Below are 22,866 nucleotides of genomic sequence, written 5' to 3'. Positions count from 1 at the left end.
AGGTCAATTATATTTCCAATGCTTGTTTTTTTTTTTTTAATCAAGTCAGAGTCCCTCATGTCATACGATATTCATCATCGCTGTAGCGGACAGTTGGACAGCCAGCTCCGACACCCAACCACAGCAGAGCTTGTGGTGAAACTGAGTACACACATCTCCACAGTGACACCCTGCTATGTTCATAGACTAGTTTAACAAGACGAAAGGCAAATTTGTCCTCCAGGCTAGTATGTGGCCTTACCTTGCAGTAACAAGACTATCCACCCGCAGACAAGCCCCAGACAAAGCCTTACCCACTTTGTTCGACCTGACCCAGCACAAATATTTTTTGCTAGTGCTGTACTCCGGCACTACATGTGCATCTTTCTTTAATAGCCCCTTTAAATAAGGACAGAGGTAGAAAACAATTAGACTGACAGCGACACCCCAGTATACAGCCTCAGGGATTGGCTCTTATAATCGAATAGGAATGGCTCTAGAAGTGTCGCCACCCTGAACAAACATCCCACAAAGGACAAATAACAATTTTAGTGCAAGACGTGTTCCAAGTACAACTTACATCAATGCAGTTGGCACATCGCAGACACATGCGCATCAGGCATCCTGGCTTCTTGTCCATGCCGGTTCTGAATAGGAGAGAGATTTAACATGTAGAAAGCAGACAGATATTTAAAATCAGTGGTGGGGGTCCTTCTGTACAACCAGATACATTTTCAGTCATCTCACATATATCCGCATACTATACAACTTCAACTTACTCCTCATCTGTAGCACCATTTTCCCACACTGACATCACTAGAGTTCTGCAAATGTAGCTCATTCCTGTTATGTTGTTCTTATTTGTAGGGTGCACATAGCACCCGAGACGGTATTCAGGTGACTGCAAAGGAGGTGTCGGAGGTAGGCCTATTGAAAGAGTGAGGCCTCCGGTTTCTTATGGAATTCAAGTACACAGCTGGCAGATCTGATGTGGAAGAGGATCTTGTTCCACGCTTTGAGGGTGAGGAGTCAGAAAGGCCGTCCCCCAGCTTTCACTCGCCGGATGTGGAGAGCGAGGTAGGCTGGCTGCACCGAGATGCATTGTGGGGGTGTGGAAATGGATGCATTTGTTGAGGTAGGCTGGGCCTAAGCTGTGTTGAGCGTTCTGGGTGTGAAAGCAGCTTGAAGAGTTTGCGCTTCTGGATCAGGAGCCAGCGCAGTGCTTTGACATGCTTGGATATGCAAATTCGGTGAATTAGGGGTTGCCAACTTCAGGCCTGCTAGTGATGAGGGCTTGTGCTAATGTCCTGCGAGTGTCCAGCAGGGGACATTTATATAGTACATCCAAAAGGAACCACGTAAAGCTCCGATAATGCACCTTAAGGCTGAACTGCAGCAGTCCATGCTTTTTTACTAGGCATCACACACAGTTGTAAAGCAACAGCAATGCCTGTAATACTTTCACTGAAACCCACTTATACAGCCCTGCTAGTGCTACTCAGACCTATTCTTCATCACCCTCCACTATCCTAGCACTGGGATCCATACTCACAATCGTGCAAATGCATCTCAATCGTGACATGAAGCAGGACCATACTACACAGACCTTGCCATAGACTTTAACATGGCACAAGGATAGCAGTACATAAGGCACTCCGGTTTAAGTGTCAGAGAGTGTTGGCAATGATATAGTTTGCGGCAGGCATTCCGGTACACGAGGATTTGGGGGCCACCAGACATATGGCAGGCAGGGGCTTACAGCTCACGAGACACACTGCGCTAGGCCAGCATGGAATGCGGGGAAGAGGTGTACGAAGCATGCACAGCATGAGCCTTACAGCTCATGAGGCATGTGGTGCATAAAAAAAATAAAAAACAGTGGGCATGAGGTACATACTGCAGGTAACATGCGGACCACAAGCCATCTGGTACACAATCCAGGGGGCGCCCAAGGCACATGTAGAAAGCTCATCTCACCTATGCAAAAGAGATTAAACATCCAATAACATCTAATGTCACTCACTCTTTGGAGACTTCGATGGAAGACTTCTTGGCGCTCTTCCTTCGCTTTCCCAGAACACCATTCTTCCTCCCCATTCTGACCAGCAGCAGCACCACAACGACCGTTGATGGTGCAAACACCAGGATGGACAAGAGAGTAGTTTCAGAGAGTTGAAAAAAGATGCCTTGGAGAGAAGAAGTGAACAGATAACTAAGGAAAACAAGAGCTTGAAACCTTTGCTTCTGAAATCTCATTGAACACAGGATTGTAAGTGTAGTTGCAATTGAGAATACAAAACAAACAAGCATTTGCAATGCAATAGGTCTCGCATTATTAAAGTTTGAGCTATTGGCATTGCTAAATAATGGAACACCAATAGCTCAAAGTTTAATAATTCGAGATAGAGCAGGTTATGCAGATGAGAACAAATATATGGAATAAAATGTAGTTATTTGCAAATTTGAATAATGTAAGGTATGCAAATATCTTTAAGAATATGAAGGTGATACGTATTGTGTATGGTAATAGTTGTGTAAGGTGAGCACATCACGGAGGGAAGTGGGGAGGAGTACACATGGGTGATCACATCACGGAGGGAAGTCGGGAGGAGTACACATGGGTTAGCACATCACGGAGGTAAGTGGGGAGGAAGCACACATGGGTGAGCACATGACGGAGGGAAGTGGGGAGGAAGCACACATGGGTGAGCACACCACGGAGGGAAGTGGGGAGGAAGCACACAGGGTGAGCACATGACGGAGGAAAGTGAGAGGAAGCACACAGGGTGACCACATGACAGAGGGAAGTGGGGAGGAAGCACACAAGGGTGAACACATCACGGAGGGAAGTGGGGAGGAAGCACACATGGGTGACCACATCACAAAGTGAAGTGGGGAGGAAGCACACAGGGTGAGCACATGATGGAGGGAAGTGGGAGGAAGCACACATGGGTGAGCACATGACAGAGGAAAGTGAGAGGAAGCACACGGGGTGAGCACATCACGGAGTGAAGTGGGGAGGAAGAACACATGGAGAGAAGTGAGGAGGAAGCACACAAGGGTGAGCACATCATGGAGGGTTGTGGGGAGGAGTACACATGGGTGAGCACATCACGGAAGGAAGTGGGGAGGAAGCAAACAAGGGTGAGCACATCACGGAGGGTGGTGGGGAGGAGTACACATGGGTGAGCACATCACAAAGTGAAGTGGGGAGGAAGCACACAGGGTGAGCCCATGACGGAGGGAAGTAGGAGGAAGCACACATGGGTGAGCACATCACGGAGGGAAGTGGGGAGGAAGCAAACAAGGGTGACGACGTCACGGAGGGAAGTGGGGAGGAAGCACACAGGGTGAGCACATCACGGAGGGTGGTGGGGAGGAGTACACATGGGTGAGCACATCACAAAGTGAAGTGGGGAGGAAGCACACAGGGTGAGCACATGACGGAGGGAAGTGGGAGGAAGCACACATGGGTGAGCACATGACGGAGGAAAGTGAGAGGAAGCACAGATGGGTGAGCACATGCTAGAGGGAAGTGAGGAGTACACATGGGTGAGCACATCACGGAGGGAAGTGGGGAGGAAGCACACGGGGTGAGCACATCACGGAGTGAAGTGGGGAGGAAGAACACATGGAGAGAAGTGAGGAGGAAGCACACAAGGGAGAGCACATCACGGAGGGTGGTGGGGAGGAGTACACATGGGTGAGCACATGACGGAAGGAAGTGGGGAGGAAGCACACATGGGTGAGCACATCACGGAGGGAAGTGGGGAGGAAGCAAACAAGGGTGACCACGTCACGGAGGGAAGTGGGGAGGAAGCACACAGGGTGAGCACATGACGGAGGGAAGTAGGAGGAAGCACACATGGGTGAGCACATCACGGAGGGAAGTGGGGAGGAAGCACACAGGGTGAGCACATGACGGAGGGAAGTGGGGAGGAAGCACACAGGGTGAACACATCACGGAGGGTGGTGGGGAGGAAGCCCACGTGTTGCGTTTGCCTCAAACCTTAACATGCTTCAGAAGATGTTGCTTGTAGAGCAAATGTGTGCGACGCACAGCGGGAGAAGTGTGGGCCTGTCAGCAGAAGTAGAAGGGCTGCACAGAGGGACAGTTATTTGCTAAGATTCAGTACTCGGTTGACTGAGATGGGAAGCTACAATATTCTACTACTTGGGTATACACAGTATCACACTGAGACCAGATGAACGAGGGTGACCTCGGGAGAGCTCTCTGTGGTATTAAATCGCAGATAGCGTGTTAGACTACATTTGCCATATGCCAATAGGGCGATGATTATACTATCCCGGCTATGGTATTAGTTTGTAAATCTTCCTATAATTCTGCATTGATCTTTTTTTTATAGAAATAGACTCAATGATCACCAGTTTGAGGCCCCACCGAGTGTCCCTGGCAACATAACTGCTCCAGTGGGAGCGAGACGACTTGGACTACCCAATCTGCAAAAATATGACGTAGCAGCCCGACTCTGCTAAGCATGTGGTTGGCTGGCCACTGACCTACAAAGAGTTTACCTCACTGACGGCACACTCCTCTAAGGCATCTGAAGGAACGCCGTTTAACTCACTACTGCACAGCTTTGACAGGTCTAAAGCAGCCTATTTGCTTCTCAAACATACACTCCCCTACGCACCTTTGACACCGCTGCTGCGGCTCCAGACTCTCATAGGGTGGTGTAGGCTCACGCAGCTGCGCACTTGGCACGAACAGCGCTTCGACACAAACACAGCAGCATCAGTTCCCAAAGGAGGGGAGCTAGACTCTGAAACCGGTGACAGGGAACATAATACACGAGGGCAGTTTCGCACGTGCCTGCAGATAACAAGCATTGACCGCACGCGCGCCTCGCTCTTAAAGTTTAAAAAAAAGACAAGCCCGGCGGAGCGTGGTGCGCGCGCGCTTGGGGGCGGGGGAGCGGACCCTTTGAAGTGCTCCCAAAAGGCGGATTGCATGGCGGCACGATGCGCGTGATTGTGCGCGTGCTAGCCATGCAATCCGCTTTTTGGGAGCACTTTTCAAACCCGCTCTCTATAGTCTCGCTTTGCGATCGCTTATGCGATAGCAAGGTCGAGACCTAAAAAAGTGAATTACACCACCTTAAGAGACAGTAATTGAAGCCTCTGCTACTGTTTCGACAATTGGATGAAGTGTTAATTAACGAGTGGATGGGATATCAGGACGAGTAATAAGCAAACTATCATATAAATAAATTGGTAATGGGAAGAAATAGCTTTCCCACTTAGGGAACAGGAAAGGATCTTTTAAGATCTCCAAATAGCTCCTATTGAGAATGACAGCATTGGAGCTGCAAATGGAAGAAACCTAAACTCCACGAAGTGTGCGTCTCAACCATATGGTTAAAGAAGATACTGGCAGATGAGTTTACTTAAGCCAGACAGTTGACAATGGCACTAAGATGATCAGAATCTATCCGAGGAGTTTGATTTATGCATCTGATTCGAATCAAATGGTTTACGTGCAAATTGTTTGAAAAGGGCATTGATTTGAATAATTTTGTCTCAATCTAAATTCTTAACTCTGAACTAAATTTTCATCTTTAACCCTTACCGTCTCCCTGGCTTTTTGTGAAACTCTTACCTGAAATGTAATGCTTAGTTTTATCTTTCATTTTTAACACTTAAATGGACTCGAACCCTACCCGTGACCCATACTCTAATGCAAATTTTAACCCAATATCTAACATTCGCACTAACTCTAATTTGTATCTACTGTCTCCCCCTCCACCCGCTCCTACCCAATCTCTTTCTGGCTATTTGTTTCTCGCTATGCAAACCATTTGGTTAAAAGTAGGTGTAATTAAGTCACAACGAGTCAGACTAGTTACTGAATAACAGTTTAAAGACACTGGACCACGAGTCGCTCAAAGGCATCCTTGAAGCACTTACTTTTCTCAGTCACTGTGAACACCGTGTGTGGAAGGTTGCTGAAGACATCAGGGGGGTTCTTGACAGTGCAATAGAAGGTCCCATTGTCTTGCAGGGTCAGGCCTTCAATGGCAATGGAGGCATCTTTCCAAGGTAAGTTCCCCTTCCACAAGATACGTCCCTTAAAGATCCCAGTGGTTGTCGGATATGCTTCACCTTGGTAATGCAAAATCTACGAAAGAAAAAGAATGCTTTGAGACATTTGTAGCTGGAAAACATGCCAACACAACAAGATCGAAAAACATGTCTACACTGAGCCACTCCTTGTGTATCTCTGGGTTTTGTAACCTCGTTCAAGCAACTCACCATCTCCAAGGGACCGCCAGTCTGAGGCTTGTACTTCCAGTCCACAGTGACCTTCTCAGAGATTGCAAAGTCAGACTGAAAGCTACACGGAAGCTTTGCCTGACCCCCAATTACTCCGTACACTTCGGAATCCATCCTGACATTCACAGAAATAACTCTAGATACACCTGCTGAAAAAAGAAGCATGGTTAGTCCCATAGAGGTAAGGTAACACTGATTTGGAAGAGGCAGTTTTCCTCTTATACTTTCCTCCCCATTTCTCCCCCACCCACAAACACCTTGCCCCATCTCTTCTTCCTCCACCAGCACTTACGCTCCAGCTATCCCCACCAATAATGTTTCACTCTCTCATCACACCTTCATCCACCTCTATTCAAACAATGTTCTCCTATCCCTCCTCTTCCGGCCTCACATCACATACTCTACGATATTAGTCCATCCATATCACGGCCTGCATAAAGTCTCTTATCAAAGAGCTGAAGTTATTTTGGACTAAAAGCTCCAAAAATGAACCCCTTACCTCCAAAACGGAAACTCCCTTTACCCTCGCCAGTTCACACTACCATCCCGAAAACACACAGGACAGCTCAGTCTCTTAATCTTTAGAACACAGGCTCCCTGCTGGTACAGTGCCAAATGTCTATAGGCAAAAGTGGTCTCTCATCCTCCTTCAACACTGCACTCAATCGTTCTGCAGTGATCAGGCACACCAATTAACATGAGCCTCTGAAAATATCCGTGTAGAGAGGTTTCGAGTAGCACTCAACCTCTGAGAGGGGTGAACCCCATCAACCTCACTGGAGTTCCTCTAGAATCTACCACCAATGTATCTTCTTATACTACTAAACTCCGTTGAATGCTCCGCACCTGAAAATCTGTTGCAAAACACAAGGCCTGAGAGTGCGGACTCAGTCAACAACCTGCACCTAGACTATATGCTCCTGACAGAAACCAAATTCAACAATACTGCTCTATCATTCCTAGACTTTCTAATTCCCTACAACAATGTTATCATAAGCCTTGACAGAGAAGACAAAACAGGTGTCAGATGCAGTTATTCAAATTTCAAAGCTTTATTCGACAGCATGTCATAAAAGCAAGTAAACATCCTAACACATACTATAAATACTACAAGATAAAATTCATTATTTTTAAAAAAACTCATGAAATCATGGTGCTGTCCATTACAAGAATTAAGAAAAGGATTTCATCAACAATGGATTAAAACAAATCAGAAAAGAACATGATTTTAAAAGTTAATCATACATTATTCGATGTCAAGAATTCATTGGCTAACTTCTGAAGGCTTTAAAGTGCGGGAGCGTATAATCCAAGCCCACCCTAAAAACTTTGCAACAGCAATTGCCACACAGGGTGTGCAATCTGATTTGAGTATTCTTAGGGCCTCATTGTACCTACGTGTCCCCAAATTTATACACACTGGTTTTAGCCACTTACGACGGGGGTTGGTGTACAGGGGACATACGAACAGCAAATGGCCTATGTCCTCAATCAGATCTTTACAACAGTGACACTTGTTGTCCTGGGTAGATGACCATTTATGGGTGAATGCTTTTACGGGAAGAGTCCCAATTCTGAACTATAATATCCCAGTAAGCCTCACAAGATGGTATAGATTTAATGTCAAGAAAACGATCCGTTAACTTAGCATTTGGACCAGAACTATGGGCAGACATCAAGATCATGTCCCAGTACATTTTTTTAAAAGTTAATTTTGATGGGAAACTTGAGCCATTTGGATCATCCCATAGGTAATCTAGTTCCAGCTTTGTTAACAAACCCCTAATTTCCTTAAGCCATAGAATGGAATGAAATCGATCAGCCCTGATGATATCCTTCAGGGCAGTGGCATAGTGGGCTAGTTCGGGAGTTGTCATAATCCGTCGCCAATAAAGTAGGGGACGTAACCGTGCTACATCCTCTATTTTTTTCCTACCCAGATCATATGCAAGCGGAACGGTTGGGGTACTTTGGGGAACCCCAGCTAAACAGCGTAAAAACTTGTTCTCAGCCAATCTTAATTGTTTCAAGTTAGCAAAACCCCACAGTTCCGAGCCGTACAAAGAGGCACTTATGACTTTCATATTATACATTTCTAAGGCAGGAGTAATGGGCTTGGTTAAAGAAGATTTATGTTTAGAAACGATTGCACCCGCCAGCTGGTGAAATTTTAGGGCAGCCATATCAATAGGACTTTTCCAGCTCATATTGCTCTGGAGAAGTATTCCTAGGTACGTAAAAGCCTCGACCTGTTCTAATGGGATACCATTAAAATTAATTACACCTCTGAATGTTTTCCGTCGATTCAGGGACATGAACTTGGTTTTGGAGGTATTTATCTCAAGTCCACGCGTTTGACAAAAATCTCCAAACGCGTTTATTGCCTTTTGAAGCCCACTCGGTGTCCGGGAAACTATCAGCGTGTCGTCCGCAAACATGAGGACTGGCACGCGAACCCCTGCTAGTACCGGGCATCCGTAGGGGAACAGCTAAGGTGATCTACTATACTGTTAATGTATAAAGAAAACAACGTGGGTGCCAGAACACACCCCTGTCGGACACCACGCTCGACAGGAAATGGGTCGGTCACCTCGCCCTGAGCCCCCCACCTAATTCTTGCGTAGTTGTTCTCATGCAGGCGGACAAGTTACGTTAACAGTTCCGGCGCCATCCCTGCTTCGGCGAGAACCCTCCAAAGTTTGGAACGGGGAACTAAATCAAAGGCTGATTTCAGGTCGATAAAGACCGCATAAAGAGTCCCATTGGTCAAAGTCATGTTCCTCCAATATAGTGCTAAAAAATAAAAGACCTGATCAACAGAGCTAGTACAGGGTCGAAAACCAGCTTGATACGGGGATAGGATGTCGTTTTCTTCTACCCAAGATTGCAGTTTATTTTGCACTAATCGACCTATATGTTTTTGGGCTGAGTCTATAAGACTGATAGGTCTATAGTTGCTAGGTAGTGATTTGTCACCCTTTTTAAAAAACTGAATTATTTCCGCACCTTTCCATGAGGTGGGAATAGGCGCACCCATAGCCACAGAGTTAGCTAACCATTGAAAATACTGACACCAAGATAATCTATCACTTTAAAACACATCGGCTGGGATGCCATCCATTCCTGGGGCTCTACCCCCAGTCACGCAATCTAGTGCTAGGTTGACATCTTTGATCGAAAATAGCTGCTTTTGATAGAAAATAGTGGGGGGAAATGAACACTCTCCTTCAGATGGATTAGAGGCATATTGCGGTCTAAAAAAATCAACCCACTGGTGTTTGGCAACATTATTTTGGGGTGGTTGGGCGGTCCCTCCTCTATCCCACTTGACTATGGCCCAAAATTGCTTTTGGTCTTTAGCTACACAAGCGAGTTTCAGATCACGCCACTGTTCCTCATCCCACTGTTTCTTGGCCACTTTCTGTGTGTGCCTGTATATCTTTCTAGCCTTTCTCACACCTTCCAAGTTTCTAGATCTAAGTTCAACACTGAGGTTCTGGCGGGCTACTTTGCAAGCTTTATTGTACCATCCCGCCTCAGATATTTTTATCTTATTGGCCTTATCTGTTTTTATGGTCTTCATAAAGAACCCTTGAAGTTTAATAAAGAAGTGAGTATGAGCCTCAAGCAGAACTTGGGGAAAATTTTGATTGGCAGATTGAATGTTTAAGTTAGCCACTTCATCAAACACCACTTTAAGGTCCTGCAGCTTCTCTGGGCTCTCAATAAATCTGCCCCATTTAACATGGCGCATGTTATTCAATGCTACAATATCCAAAGTAATTTTCTCCCCCCCTAATTTAGGTTCTCTAGACCCATTGGGAGCTTTGAATTCCATACAGAGAGGGTTGTGGTCGCTTTCCACCCTGGATATTATGATCAAATCAATCAGCCTATGCCATTCTCTAATATCCACCAGGAAGTAATCTATGCGACTAGAGGACCTACCATTGTCAAATGTTTTTACTCCCAGGCGATCAGACGGGGTACGCCCATTAGCTGCTCTGAGCCCTCTCTCTAAACATAGAGCTTTGAGTTGGATAGCTACTGCTGACTATCTTTTAACTACGGGAAGGTCCAACTGGGGGACGCCCCATTTACTATCCTCCTCAGCAGCAAGAAATTGGTCCTCAGGTCCAAGTGGCTCAAATGTAGTATTAACGTCACCTCCCACAATAATAGACAACTGCGTTGGAAGTGCTACAAGCTGTTGGTCCAGAACAGTGATTACATCAGATGTATGTCCCCCGGCCATCCCTCTAGCATAAATGTTGAAAATTGCCACTCCATGGCCAGATGCCCATGTGATATTCGCTGACAAAATGTCATTTGATGGGGAGCTCTGTTGCTTAATTTTGCAGCATAGTGATTGGCGGATCCAAGTTATCAGACCCCCTGATGGTCGACCTTTGGTTTTTTTGATGGCGGGTGTTTGAAAATTAAGGAACCCCAAGCAGTGTACTGGGACCAATGACCAAGATTCCTGGAAGAGGATAATGTCAAACTGGTCAACAAAGCTGCACCATTCAGGAGACTTTAACTTGTTACTAATTCCAGCAAGGTTCCAGGAAAGAAAAGTCAACCCTGCCTCAGCTGCTAAAAAGCAGGAACGTCTTGTATTGTTAATAAACTTTGAACCTCACCCTCTGTCCCATTCTCATGTTCAACATTAGTATATAAGCTACCACGTGGTTCTGTTAATAATACCTCAGGTCCTAAACTATCACATTCTGAAGGGCTAGAGTATATCGCTTTGTCTGGGTCAATATTCTCGGACTGTCTCTCTAGGGGGTTAGATGCTCCCCTCATTTCAGGTCGGGGGATAAGATCAACGTTCGATGAAATTAATCTCTGCACTGTGGGAACATACAGTTATCAAACTTGACTTTGTTCTTATTCTCTAGTCTATCATCCCTTTCAAGTCAATCACATTCGTTCAGATCAGACAAAACCCCAAACCTGAGATGGGAATCCGCCTTGGTCTTGATCTCATCGGATTCGCTTCGCTGTCTCCCGTACGATAGAAATATTTTAGCGTTAGTGGGATTATAGCGGTACACCTTCGTTGTGGGGGAAATATATTGGTCAGGACATTTGGGAGAACACCTGGGTTTGAAAAATTGAGAACTATACAGTCTCCCGCATATTTTTTCGGGTTGTTCCCTAACCATGCTACTCTTCTTGCCATGATAATTTCCCCTGCTAATTGTTGTTCACCCCAAGGAGACATCTTCTTATTATTTAACATCCAATGCAGCGATTTACTAATCAAAGAGGATGTAGATGTCGCTTTACCAGGCAACAGGGTGGGTACGTTGGCAAGAACTAATACAAGGGGGGGAAGCCTCAACAATACATTGGAATGGGTCTCTCTCTTGGTGTAATGTAATAGGTCTTGGTGGAGGATCTTCATTAGTTATATTCTGATCATCCTTATCTACTATAGGTTGAATAGGGGGAGGATTCACTGTCACTTTTTCCTCAGCCCCTGCCCCACACCTAGGGTGCGCCACATTTGGTGCGAGTCTACTTGGCACCAGGGTTGAAATACTACCCACCTCCTCCACTGTCTTATTTAAAAGAGCGCTCAGTCTTATTACCTCTGCCATGAGCTGATCAATTTTAGCCACCAATGGTTTGATAATACACTTAATCTTTGAATCGATCATGCTAGCTATTTTTATGGTTAGCTCATCCTCGTTCTCTTTGTTATCGTATATCCCGTTTACCTCATTCTTGTCCAGGCTTTTGGATGTAGAAGTTGTCTTTTTCCTACCTGAACGAGAGCCACCACTTTTGGACTGAGCTTTTCTACATGCTCTGACTGCTCTAGTCACAGGTGGGGGAACGGGAGACAGGGATTTCTCTGCTTCAATGTCTGACACTACATCTGTTTCGAGGTTAATTTGCAGGTTGGTAACAGAAGACACACTTTGTTTGAAGGTATCACTAACTAGAACCTCTACGTCAGCAACGGCACTACTATTAACCTGCAATGAGGATTCTAGCTAGGGTTCTGACAAGGATCTCATCGTAGGGAGAATGGAAGAGCAACTCAACCCTAATGACGCCCTTCTATCATTGTTAATTTTACTTACAACCTGCACCAGATAATTGTCCATGGTATTAGACACAGAGGAGACCTTTGGTTTAGACATACCTCATAAAATAATATAACAATGCCACACTATTATGCGACACTGATCGTCCCAACCCGTAGGTAGCAAGTGATATTTAGGCAATTGAGATTGTCCACATATATTTTGCAATATTACGACGCTATATAGGGTAAGCAGATAGCACTCAAGATCCAACAGTACCTTTATGTCCGTGGCCCTATCAGTGACGGATCCTAACGGAAAATATTAGGGGGATGGCCCGTCCCGTCCTCAGACAGCCGCAGACGGTCCGGCCCTTGTCCCGGGCTTACCCCGGCGCCACCCGCGCGCGAGCCCGCGACGCGGAGGGTTGGGTTGATTAAATAGCGCCTCCGGGCGCGGATAGTGTGCGTGAACTTCCGCCCTTGGTAGCTGGTGCTCCTGGGATATGTAGTCCCCCTCCTGACCGCAGGCGCGAGGATGTAGAGCGCGGCGGCGGGAGGGAGGGAGACACAGGCGAGGGCAGGCTGTCCAATTCGGTCCACGACCCAAGGAAACTGCGGCAACGGTCAGTAAAGATCCCCCCAGTTATTCACAAAAGATCTATTCCTTCAAATGAGCAGGACAATAAGTTTTCCCATCTTTCTAATGTATGATTAAAGACATTAAATCCTAATTTTGCAAACCCATTAAAGTCATCATCATCTATTATCCACCCAGGAACAACAATCCTTTGCTGAACACTGCATTGTCTTTTTCACCTCACAACTAACTGTGTCAAACCATCATCGTGTATTCCTGAGAGACTTTAATCTCAGCAGGGATGACCCTACATGAGGCCTTCAAAACCCTTGCAACTTTTTCTGCCTCAGCATTCCCCAAAGCCCACTCATATTAAAGGGGCTACCCTAGACTTAATCATCGCAGGGAAAGGTTTCATAGGTGTCTCACACCACATTCCTGTCAAATGCTCTGACCATCATCAAATTGCTTTTGAACTGCCCCTCTCTAAATCTATAACCTGTGGTCAACCTAAAATACCTAAAATAATGACAAGAGGCAACAACAACATTATTCTTGAAACATTGAGTATTGCCTGATTCTAAGACTCTCAAACCCTAGTGCTCAACAGTGCACAAATTCCACAAACAACCTTTTCACTAACCTACTGAATGAATAATATGCCCACTTCTTTGACACATAGATCCAAAATACAAGATCTTCAATTGTCATCACTCTCACAATCCCATACAGTACTCCCATTGATAAAATCACCCATCAACTGGTCTACCTTCAAGGACATCTCCCAGATATGCTCTTGAAATTCATCCCCAAACCTTCAAATTACTTCCACGATGCCCTTTCTGCTCAACCTGCCATAGAAATTCGAATGTCCTCATACCCAATTAGGCCAACCTTATCAGTCTTTCTACACCAAGGATTGTTTCTTGATTGCTTGAAAACTGAACACCTTTCACCAGTACTAAAAAACACACTGATAATCCTCAAACCCTAAGCAATTATTGTCTAATCTCAGGACTCTCCTTCCTGGCCAAAATCCATGAAAGCTGTGCCAACATACAATTGGGCTAGTTCGTTACAGAGAATTATCTGCACGACGATTTGAAACTGTTTCATACCTGGTTGGAGTGCTGAAACTGAGATCCTGCAAAACACTTATGACAAACTCATAATTTTAAACAACAGCCTGCATAGTTCAAGACTTTACAAACAGACCAATCTTAAAAATTAACACAATGAATCAGAGTCTCTCCGGAATTCACTTTCCCCTCCTATCCAGACCTTACCGTCTCATTCAGCTTTCAAGAAAAAACTGAAAAGCTTTCTCCTAATTAAAAGGTTTCCGAATACTGCTTAGTGTCCGAGTGATGTTTCAGTTGGTAATATACTGTATGGTGTCTTTTGAACATGACTCAGCTCTCAGGAGTGAGTCTATTATCTTTAATTTTCTCTTACTTAGACTCATTGTAACTAGTCACCTACTGAGCTATTTCGCTGCACTTGGTCTCTCCCCTCTCTACTTGCTATCCTTCTCCCTGTTTTGTATGTTCCTGCTTTTCTTTTTATGTTTTTTTGCTGTCATTTGTAAAATGCGGTTGAGCCTTGTACACACTTTATAAAAATCTGAATAAATAAATATCTTGACTTATTTCGACTCGAACTATAAAGAATTCTTAAGGAGAAAGCAATCTATTATTTCCCCGACAGGCACAACAAAAAACCAAAATGTACTGCTGCTATATAAAAGCGCCTGAACAGGAGCTTAGCTTTTATTTGTTTAATGTACGATTATCCCTAAGATAAATGACAAAATGAAAGGTTCATATTGGCAAGGACCGAAAACTAAATTATAAACAAAAAGATTATGGTTATAACTGGTGGCCATTAGTGGGAGGGTTGGGACTTGGGAGGTAATTAATTTGATAGCCAAGCCAAAAGGCACTGCAACACTGACTGTCTTGAAGAAGGTCAATGACCAAATTTCTGTTGAAATAGGGCAGATCACTAACAGTGGCACCACAGTTCCTCTAGCATCACACGGCAATCATCTTAGCCTGGATTCCCTACTCCGCTACCAAGATTCCAACCCTCCTTGGAACACAGCCCCCTCCGTCTAAGATGACACACTACCGAAACATAATTCTCAGATTACCGACCTCCTACAGCTCAATGGAAGAGGTTGATGTCCTTCTACCCACCCTGCACCTCCTCCTGTCCAGAGGGTAAGCAACCTTCACCCCGCATCTGTAACCCCACATACTGTTACAAAGCAACGTTGTGACAACACATACCATTACCCCGCAAGTCATTACAACGACTTGCGGAGGGGGAGAAGGCGTTGGATTTTAAAATCCAACACCTTCCCTAGAGTCCGCACAGACAGGAGTTGAAATAGTAAATGCTACTATTCCAACATCCAGCGCCCCCCTCCGCAAGTCGTTGTAACAACATGCAGGGTAATGGTATGCGGGGAAAAAGAGGCATATACTTTTCTCACCGATCACCACCACAGACGCTATAACCAAACACTCAAAAAAATTCCCACCATTTTTTAAGCCGACGCTGATCATATATTTAATTTTAACTTCCATGCTGAAATATTGACAACCCGGACCATAGTCTCTTCACTACTTGAAATACCACAAATTCAACTGGCTGTAACATTTGGTCTGTACCCAGTTACACCACCTATCACTACTGTTCTGCCTTTTACGCCCCTTTTCAAATTATAGGTGGCAGCAATCATACCCATAAATTAAAACCCCTTTACTCTTCTCCATCCCCCGCTACAGGATATGACTACTAGGGGCGCAAACTCCATGACAGCACAACACTATGTTATGCGCCCATCTACAGATTGTCTTTTCCAATCATAATTGTGAAGCTTATCAATTCAATTGAGATGCACCAAGACTACAACTCCCACAATATATTAGAATTTTGAAGACAAAAAACCCTAAGTGGGTAAACATGGTATCCAGCCAAGATTCAGCAATATGGAAAAGCTAGTTATTCGCCAAACCAACCTTCTTCTAGACCGGAAAACGGCCTATCTATGCCAGACTTATACCTCACTACCCATAACCTCTGCACCCCCTTCAGGGAGTATCACTATGGTATCAGCTTATGGTGAGCAAGCCAAGTGATGCAAAATTGGCTCAAACCAAGGGGACTGGTCTGTCAATAAAAGAGACCTACGCTCTTCTTCTATGTGTCTCATTGAAGGCTTGTAGCACCATGAGAGCCAACTCTCTGGGATCTCTGACACCTCTTTGCTTTACTAATATGTGTAATTGCCTTTACTGAGGTGTTCAACCTTCCTGGAATCGTTTTCTTGGTTAAGTCAGAGGAAGTCAATATTTTAACACACACATTGTGCCCTGCTTTACCTTAGGATCAACCTTGTTTTTAAGGAAAATATTTAATATGCGATCAGTGTATTTAACAGTGAATTATTTCGCTTCTGACAGAAATGAACTGGAAGCCCTATCTTAAGTATTAAACGGGACAAGGAAGAAATCAATTTGCTTTTTTCCTCAGGCTAGAGGCTAAATTACTCAATGTTTAACAGGAAGCTTGGTATCAAATACTGGCTTCCACCGATTACTAAATTGTGTAATCTTAGTAAAATTACTTTACTTCACTGTGTCTTTTTCCTTGAGCGTCATAATCGAGAGCACCTTCAGTGCATGTTCAGAATTTTTTTTTATAAGCCTCGCTCGGTGCAGTGATTAATTAATGTACCAAATCAAAACACTTCCAAGTGTTAAAAAATACACTTAACAACTTAAAGCCTTTACCATGTTTTATATGAGGTTTGGTGTTAAATTTGTATACCAAATTATTAAATGGTCCTGCTCATTATTTGGCTTTTGAGGGCCATGCCAGATTCCTGGCTGAGCTCTCACCTTTAATTCGCTTGTATGCCCAAAGTCAAGGTCAGACAAGAAACCAAATCAAGCCCTGTCAAAATGTTCAAACCACCCCCACATTGTATGAGCCCTGATTAAAAAGACATCAAGTGGGATTCTAGTGATGGTTACTAATAGTCCAGCCTGCTCTGAAACGGACTATCGCATCCTATTGTGACCTCAATCCATTCAATCCTTCAAATGACTGTATTTTTCTACTTTTCAAAGTGAAACTACTCAAGGTAATTATAACTATAATATGTCTGCCATCGACCCTGAAACATCATCTTCCATTCCATCTCCCCCAAGCTAGACCCATCTTGAAAGGGCTTGCACTGCATCTGTGCACTGCCTCCCCAGCCCCCAAAGCTGGCCACCCTTTTCCTCTGGCATTTAGATTTATTCTAATGTTTCCACTTCACTGGGATGCTCCCTTGCTTCCACCTCAGAAAGGAAATCACTCGAAACGCCTCCAGAACGATGATAAAAACTCACATCGTTCACTAAGTGAACACCCCCTCTCATCACACACCTTACCAACCATCAGTCCTATGCGGCTAGCAGGACACTGAACACTGCATCCCATAAGAATTAATTGTGAAAGCTACCCATATTCCACCGAACACCTTCACTCTCGCCGATGACCAGAAGGAGACCTACCACAAACCGCATGAATGAGGTCGAATAAACCCTATGTTCTCGACGCACTAGTGTAACCATTGGGAACTCTTTGCAAGTATACCGCTACTCTCATAAGTCACACATGTACTACAGTTTTTTGCTGCCTGTGTGGTACAAACATTCGGTAAAATGTACAGCCAAATAAATAAAATACAAAGTTTCAAAACAAATACTGCAAAGCCAGCAAGTCTAGCCTTGGCAAACTGGTGAATTTTTTTTTCATGCAACCATATTCCACAAAAGATAAATAAGAAGGGGAATAAAAATTAGAACATGCCACCACTATACCTGGCGGCACATATTTGCAACAAAAAATGTTACCTTTCAAAAAGGTAACCATTGCAAATAATTGTAATAGAACAGTGCGCATGCTTTCTATCTGGCAGGTACTTAGAAGGGGCATAGATAGCCCTATTAGTTTAATGCACATCCCAGAAAAATATTATCGCTGGGACAGAAAAGGTGCCATTAACTTTCAATTACTGCGATCCGACGGCATAGTTTAAGCAGAATTTAAACACACAAGATGACTAAAAAAAGATTAAAAGCTTAAAGTATCAAAAAGGAGAAAAACCATTGTCAAATTAAAATTCCGGACCACCGACGCTGGCACTAATGTACAAATCTTTTTAAGCGGATTCGCATATGTGATCTTTGCCCCACACAGAATGCTGTGGGCATGGAAGCATAATGTAAATGGCAAACAATACCAACCTATGGACGAAGAGGGCCGAACAAACCCCCCGTCTGTGTAGGGTACTTTTTAGGCCTTGGTTAGTCAATAACAATTAGTTATTTTCCAACAATATATTTATCAAATGCATAAAAATACATATCTGAATCGAGCTTTCGGTCAATCTTCTTCATCGATTGGTCCGTTGCACTTTCACATTTTCCTTCTGCCCACCATGGCATGCCGCATGGGAAAATGGGTCGGGGCACTTCAACCACTGGCTCCCTTCAATGCGAGTGAAAGCATTTAGCTGGTGCACAAAGTGTACATACGCTTAGAAAGTCAAAGGCTCGTGCGCAAGCTCACATACGTGGCAACAGGAGTAGTGATCTTAAAATCTTTTTTGCTATACTTTAAAAACAATATGAATAAATCAAGCCATGACAATGGCTCGGTAGCAAAGCTAGACCTATCGTCTTTGCTGCTCGAGAGTCTGGAAAGGTGAATGACGCGTTAGCAGCCCAGACTTACCTTGGGCGAGACTCCGTTCTGTTGAAGCCACACCTAGGAGGTGCCTGTTGAAAAGCTAATCATTAATGATTCGTCAGGGAGCCGCGGAGGAGCCAGGCACCTATGTAAATGAGTTTATCGTAACACTTAAGATAAGAGCCCTGATGCAGGCAGGAGATCCTTCACTAAGGTAAGTCAGAGAGGGAGAGTGGTTTGAAACACGATGCGCAGGCGTTCAGCTGATGAGGGGCATTGTTTCATACACAATCACTTTATTGTGCAACTCCATGATTGAATCTGCAAGTGCGATAGCAAATCTGTCCCTCTAAACAGGGCGCAATGTAAAACACCCTGCCGGTGGCACGTTCTGGGACAAGGAGAAAGGAAAACAAGCATCGGCAAAGCCAATAGATCTGGCTTTGGCGATCAGCCTTTGTGCTGTGTCAAAGCTTATTTCGTCATGGGTTTTGTAAAACTTTCTTTTGAGCGATCTGTCAGGCCCTCGCCATTATTAAAAAAAATACAATGCATAAAATCACAAAACATTAATATTGTCATAAAGCGCATAGTCAGAGTGGTCCCTGGCAATGCCGCAAACTACTGCGAGTGTGGATGTGTTCCTTGCGAAGGAGCAGAAGTTCGTCACTCGCAGAGAAGTTCGACAATGAATTGGGCTGACTCGCAGTCCCGTGATGTGCACCTCAGTGGGCGGGAGAAATTGTGAATGACGCAACAACAAACTAATGGATGAAGAGGGGTGGCAGAAAGCACCTATAACTAAATATTATACATCATTTTAGTAAAATCATAAAGTATTGGCTAATGCCAGACCTAAAAGTTGGGAACTAGATCTCATCGGGGACGAGAGGTAGCCAAAGACCTAAACCACATTCACAACGCACAGCGGACAAAAAATAGTTCATACCCCTTAGAATCGAAAAACGTTGCCGGTCTTGGAGCACCAGATCGGATTTATGCACAAGTTATGTACATGAAACGTCATTTTCATGAGTCTTGTTTCATTGTTAACAGGTAAGACTGTGCCTAGCCTGAATGCCCACTGCAGAGAGGTGTGTGTTAACTTCATGCCACAAGCTCCAAGCCCAGCAGTGCAACCTCAGCCTTACATCTATCTGCGGTCGATAAAATGAGCACAACTAAGAAGGATAATGGGAACCTGAAATGTAGAAAGCAACAATATAAAGATTCAGTTATAGGTGAGCATAATGTAAACGGCTGCATAAAATACAGGGGTGGATGGCCTGGTGGGTGCAAAAAAGGAGGAGGAGGGTGCAATGAGCCTCCTGTGACAAGTTTTCATACTTCTGAACCTGCCATAGGACAGCTTGTTAATCACTCTAGAAGACAACAGAGAGGTTTATAGGTCATACAGCAGCATTCTGGAAAGGAGGCACTGAGCTTGCAATGTCATAGCGAGCTCAGCTTTCTTAAAATAATTCGATGCTACAGCACAGCTCGCTCAGCATCCTGGGAAGAGGCCCTTGAGCCTGCTGAAGTGAAGGGTGGCAAGTATGCTAGAAAGAAGCCCCTAACCTTACTTTGGCATATGTTCTCAAGTGTTCTAGACAAGTCAACGAGTCTGTTAAAAAAGCGTGCTCAGCATTCATAAGACACTGCTTGCTTAGAATTCTAGAAGGAAGTAAGTCACTGAGGGTGGTATGTCAAAGCTTGCTCGACAGTCATAGAAAATACCATTAACATAGATACAGGGTTCAGCTCCTCAAATACGCGGCGTTCAAGATGAAAGAGGAAGGAGAGCAGGGGAAACTGAAAATTGGATGATGGGTGTTATTTTTATGACCCTTGAATCCAAGTTGGTCAAGAAGCTCTAGATATGCAAACAAACAACTCACACTGGAAAAACATCTGCATTTTCATGAACTATTTACACTTGGAACATGGCGAGGATCCGATTACATAAAACAAACAAGCATTTACAATGCAATGGTCTCGGCATTGGTAAAGTTAGAGCTATTGGCATTGCTCATGAAATTTTTTTTGTTTATGTTTTTGTTTTTAAAACATTTAAAGAAACGGTATTGTTATTTACAATGTCAATAGCTTAATCACTCTCAAATGCGAGACCTATTGCATTTGCACCCACACACAGGACCACCTACACAAACTGATTAAGCTATTGACAATGTAAATAACAATGCTGTTTCTTTACATGTTTTAAAAACAAAAACAAACAAAAATGTCATGAGCAATGCCAATAGCTCTAACTTTAACAATGCCGAGACCGTTGCATTGTAAATGCTTGTTCAGATAACCCCTCGATTTACTTAGCTGACTGTGTTTATACCCCTTCACTTCTGAAAGCTCTCAGTTGTCCCCTTTTTCACCCGCCAGCTGCTATGCTATACTCTCCGTCTTTTTCGCAGAGAAGAAAGGGAAAGCCAGAGCAAATTGGGATTTTTAAAGCGCTTTCCTTTCTTCCCGCGGCATAGCTTCCTGGCGGGGGAGGTCACACCTGAGGCACAACTAGAGTCAAATTTCGTGTGGGTGGGGGGGGGGGGGGTCTGATTCTTCAAGCAAAAGATAGAGTGGAGGTGCAGGGGCTCTAAGGAGTGAGAAACATCAAAGCCTCGTTAACGAGCAAAAGGTCTTTTAAAGACCTGTGAAGTACTCGGGTGCCGATGTGTTTGTACCCAGGAAACGGTCTCATCCCGGGCTGCGACACACGAAGGGGTGGCGAAGGCCTTTGAGTCCAATGGGCGTTGCTCGCCTGGGTCACACGTTGCTCTGCTTTGGCGCCATAGCGTCACTGCTCTCCTTGTGAAATCACCAATATGTGAGCATGCGCCGGAGTGTAGAAATGCGATGCATGCTCACATGACTTTGTGTGACAGTGAGTACCGGTACTCTATTTAATAACGGAGAAGTGCCGGTACTGCGGATAGGCACCGCCGCAAGTCTGCTCCAATGCGCACACAGTGTCTCTCAATGCTCAGCAGGCAGCTTTGAAGATGAAATGATCCGCTCTCGTACATAGGACGGACAATGGCTCCCCACTAAACACGCCGCCTCCCGAAATCAGAATTAAGCACGCCTCCTAGCATGCGAAGGTCGACTAAGTACCCAGAGGACCCTCCTACTGAGGCCTTCTGGGAAATGTAGTTTGTTGTGGTTTTGTACCCGGAAACAGTACAAATTAGCAGGGTCAGATCCTGACAGTCCTTTTTCATCTCTTACATATGTTATAGTAGGGTCCCCTGGTTATTCATATATACAGACTAATTGCTTAAACCTTAAGAAAGTGAATTGGTGCTCCCGGTGAAGAGTTAAGCGAGGTGATGCCTTTTGATTAGACAGGAGATGAATTGTCTATCAATCCTATTTAAAACCGGAGAATCATTATTTCACTTCAAATGGAATTGAGTGCAAGGTATAAAACATCATAGCAGCTGATGTTCCATGAGTCGGATGTAAGGAGACATCCATGTGAAAACAGTTGTGTAAACAGTTGTGCGCGCGAGTAATTAATGACAGAAGGCATAGTTGATATGATGTAAAAGGAGTAATAGACGTGAGTAAAATGAGCGCACGAAACAAAAAAATCAGCTGACGTGGCGCAACAGAAAGTTAAGTTTAAGAGGAAAAAGTTAGATAACTTACTTAGATCCGGATAAAGCCTGGTAAAGTCACAAGAGTGAAACAAGTCTGCCGCAGAATTGAAAGGGAGCGCGGAGATCTAGGGGCTTTGTCCAATTTAGTCCTCCGCCTTGATAGAAACCATCTAGGAAGGAGCAATAATGTTATATCGCCGCACAAAGGGGGAGCGAAATTGCAAGTACGTTGCAAAATAGTAAGCAGCGGAGCTGCAGATGATGGATGGATTTTAACTTGAAGATGGCCAAACAAAGTATCAATAAGTTTCACATTCCTTCGAGAGTCTGGCTTGAAATATCCGCGACTTTTCACAAACTCTGATATCCTCCCCCGCTTTATAGACATGTTTTTAGAGCAAAACTCTGCTGGAGTTAACTCTCCTTGTTTCAGAACTGCTTTGGCTGTTTTAAGTACAGCCACAGCACACAACCCGAATAACATGCATCTGCAATGTGCTGTCCTGCCTGTTGTCAGGACAAACTGCTCCGGGTACGTCATTTCGTTGCCTTTCTTAGGAGTCTTCCTCCGGGGCACATTTTTGGGCAGTGACGTTTCACGGAGAGGA

The 22,866-nt window shown here is 44.5% G+C and overlaps 1 protein-coding gene across 4 annotated transcripts in view; it reads right to left on the bottom strand.

Annotated features, from left to right (window-relative positions):
- MPZL3 (myelin protein zero like 3) overlaps window positions 1–22,866 on the bottom strand; it is a 47,677-nt gene that overhangs the window by 9,038 nt on the left and 15,773 nt on the right. For 2 of the 4 annotated variants that reach the window (XM_085647413.1, XM_085647416.1), the window contains exons 2-5: window positions 6,253–6,422; window positions 5,908–6,118; window positions 2,003–2,165; window positions 560–626 (exon numbers count right to left, since the gene is read on the bottom strand). In XM_085647413.1, coding sequence (XP_085503539.1) covers window positions 560–626; window positions 2,003–2,165; window positions 5,908–6,118; window positions 6,253–6,422 — 611 coding nt within the window. The remainder of the gene's footprint in view (window positions 1–559; window positions 627–2,002; window positions 2,166–5,907; window positions 6,119–6,252; window positions 6,423–22,866) is intronic. The other 2 variants (XM_085647415.1, XM_085647414.1) reach the window with 1 other exon arrangement.

Source organism: Triturus cristatus, chromosome 3_2 (assembly GCF_964204655.1).
Source record: "Triturus cristatus chromosome 3_2, aTriCri1.1, whole genome shotgun sequence".
NCBI classification, from domain to species: Eukaryota; Metazoa; Chordata; class Amphibia; order Caudata; family Salamandridae; genus Triturus; species Triturus cristatus.
Note: the sequence above shows the minus strand (reverse complement) of the source record. Positions and strands in the feature narration are given on the sequence as shown.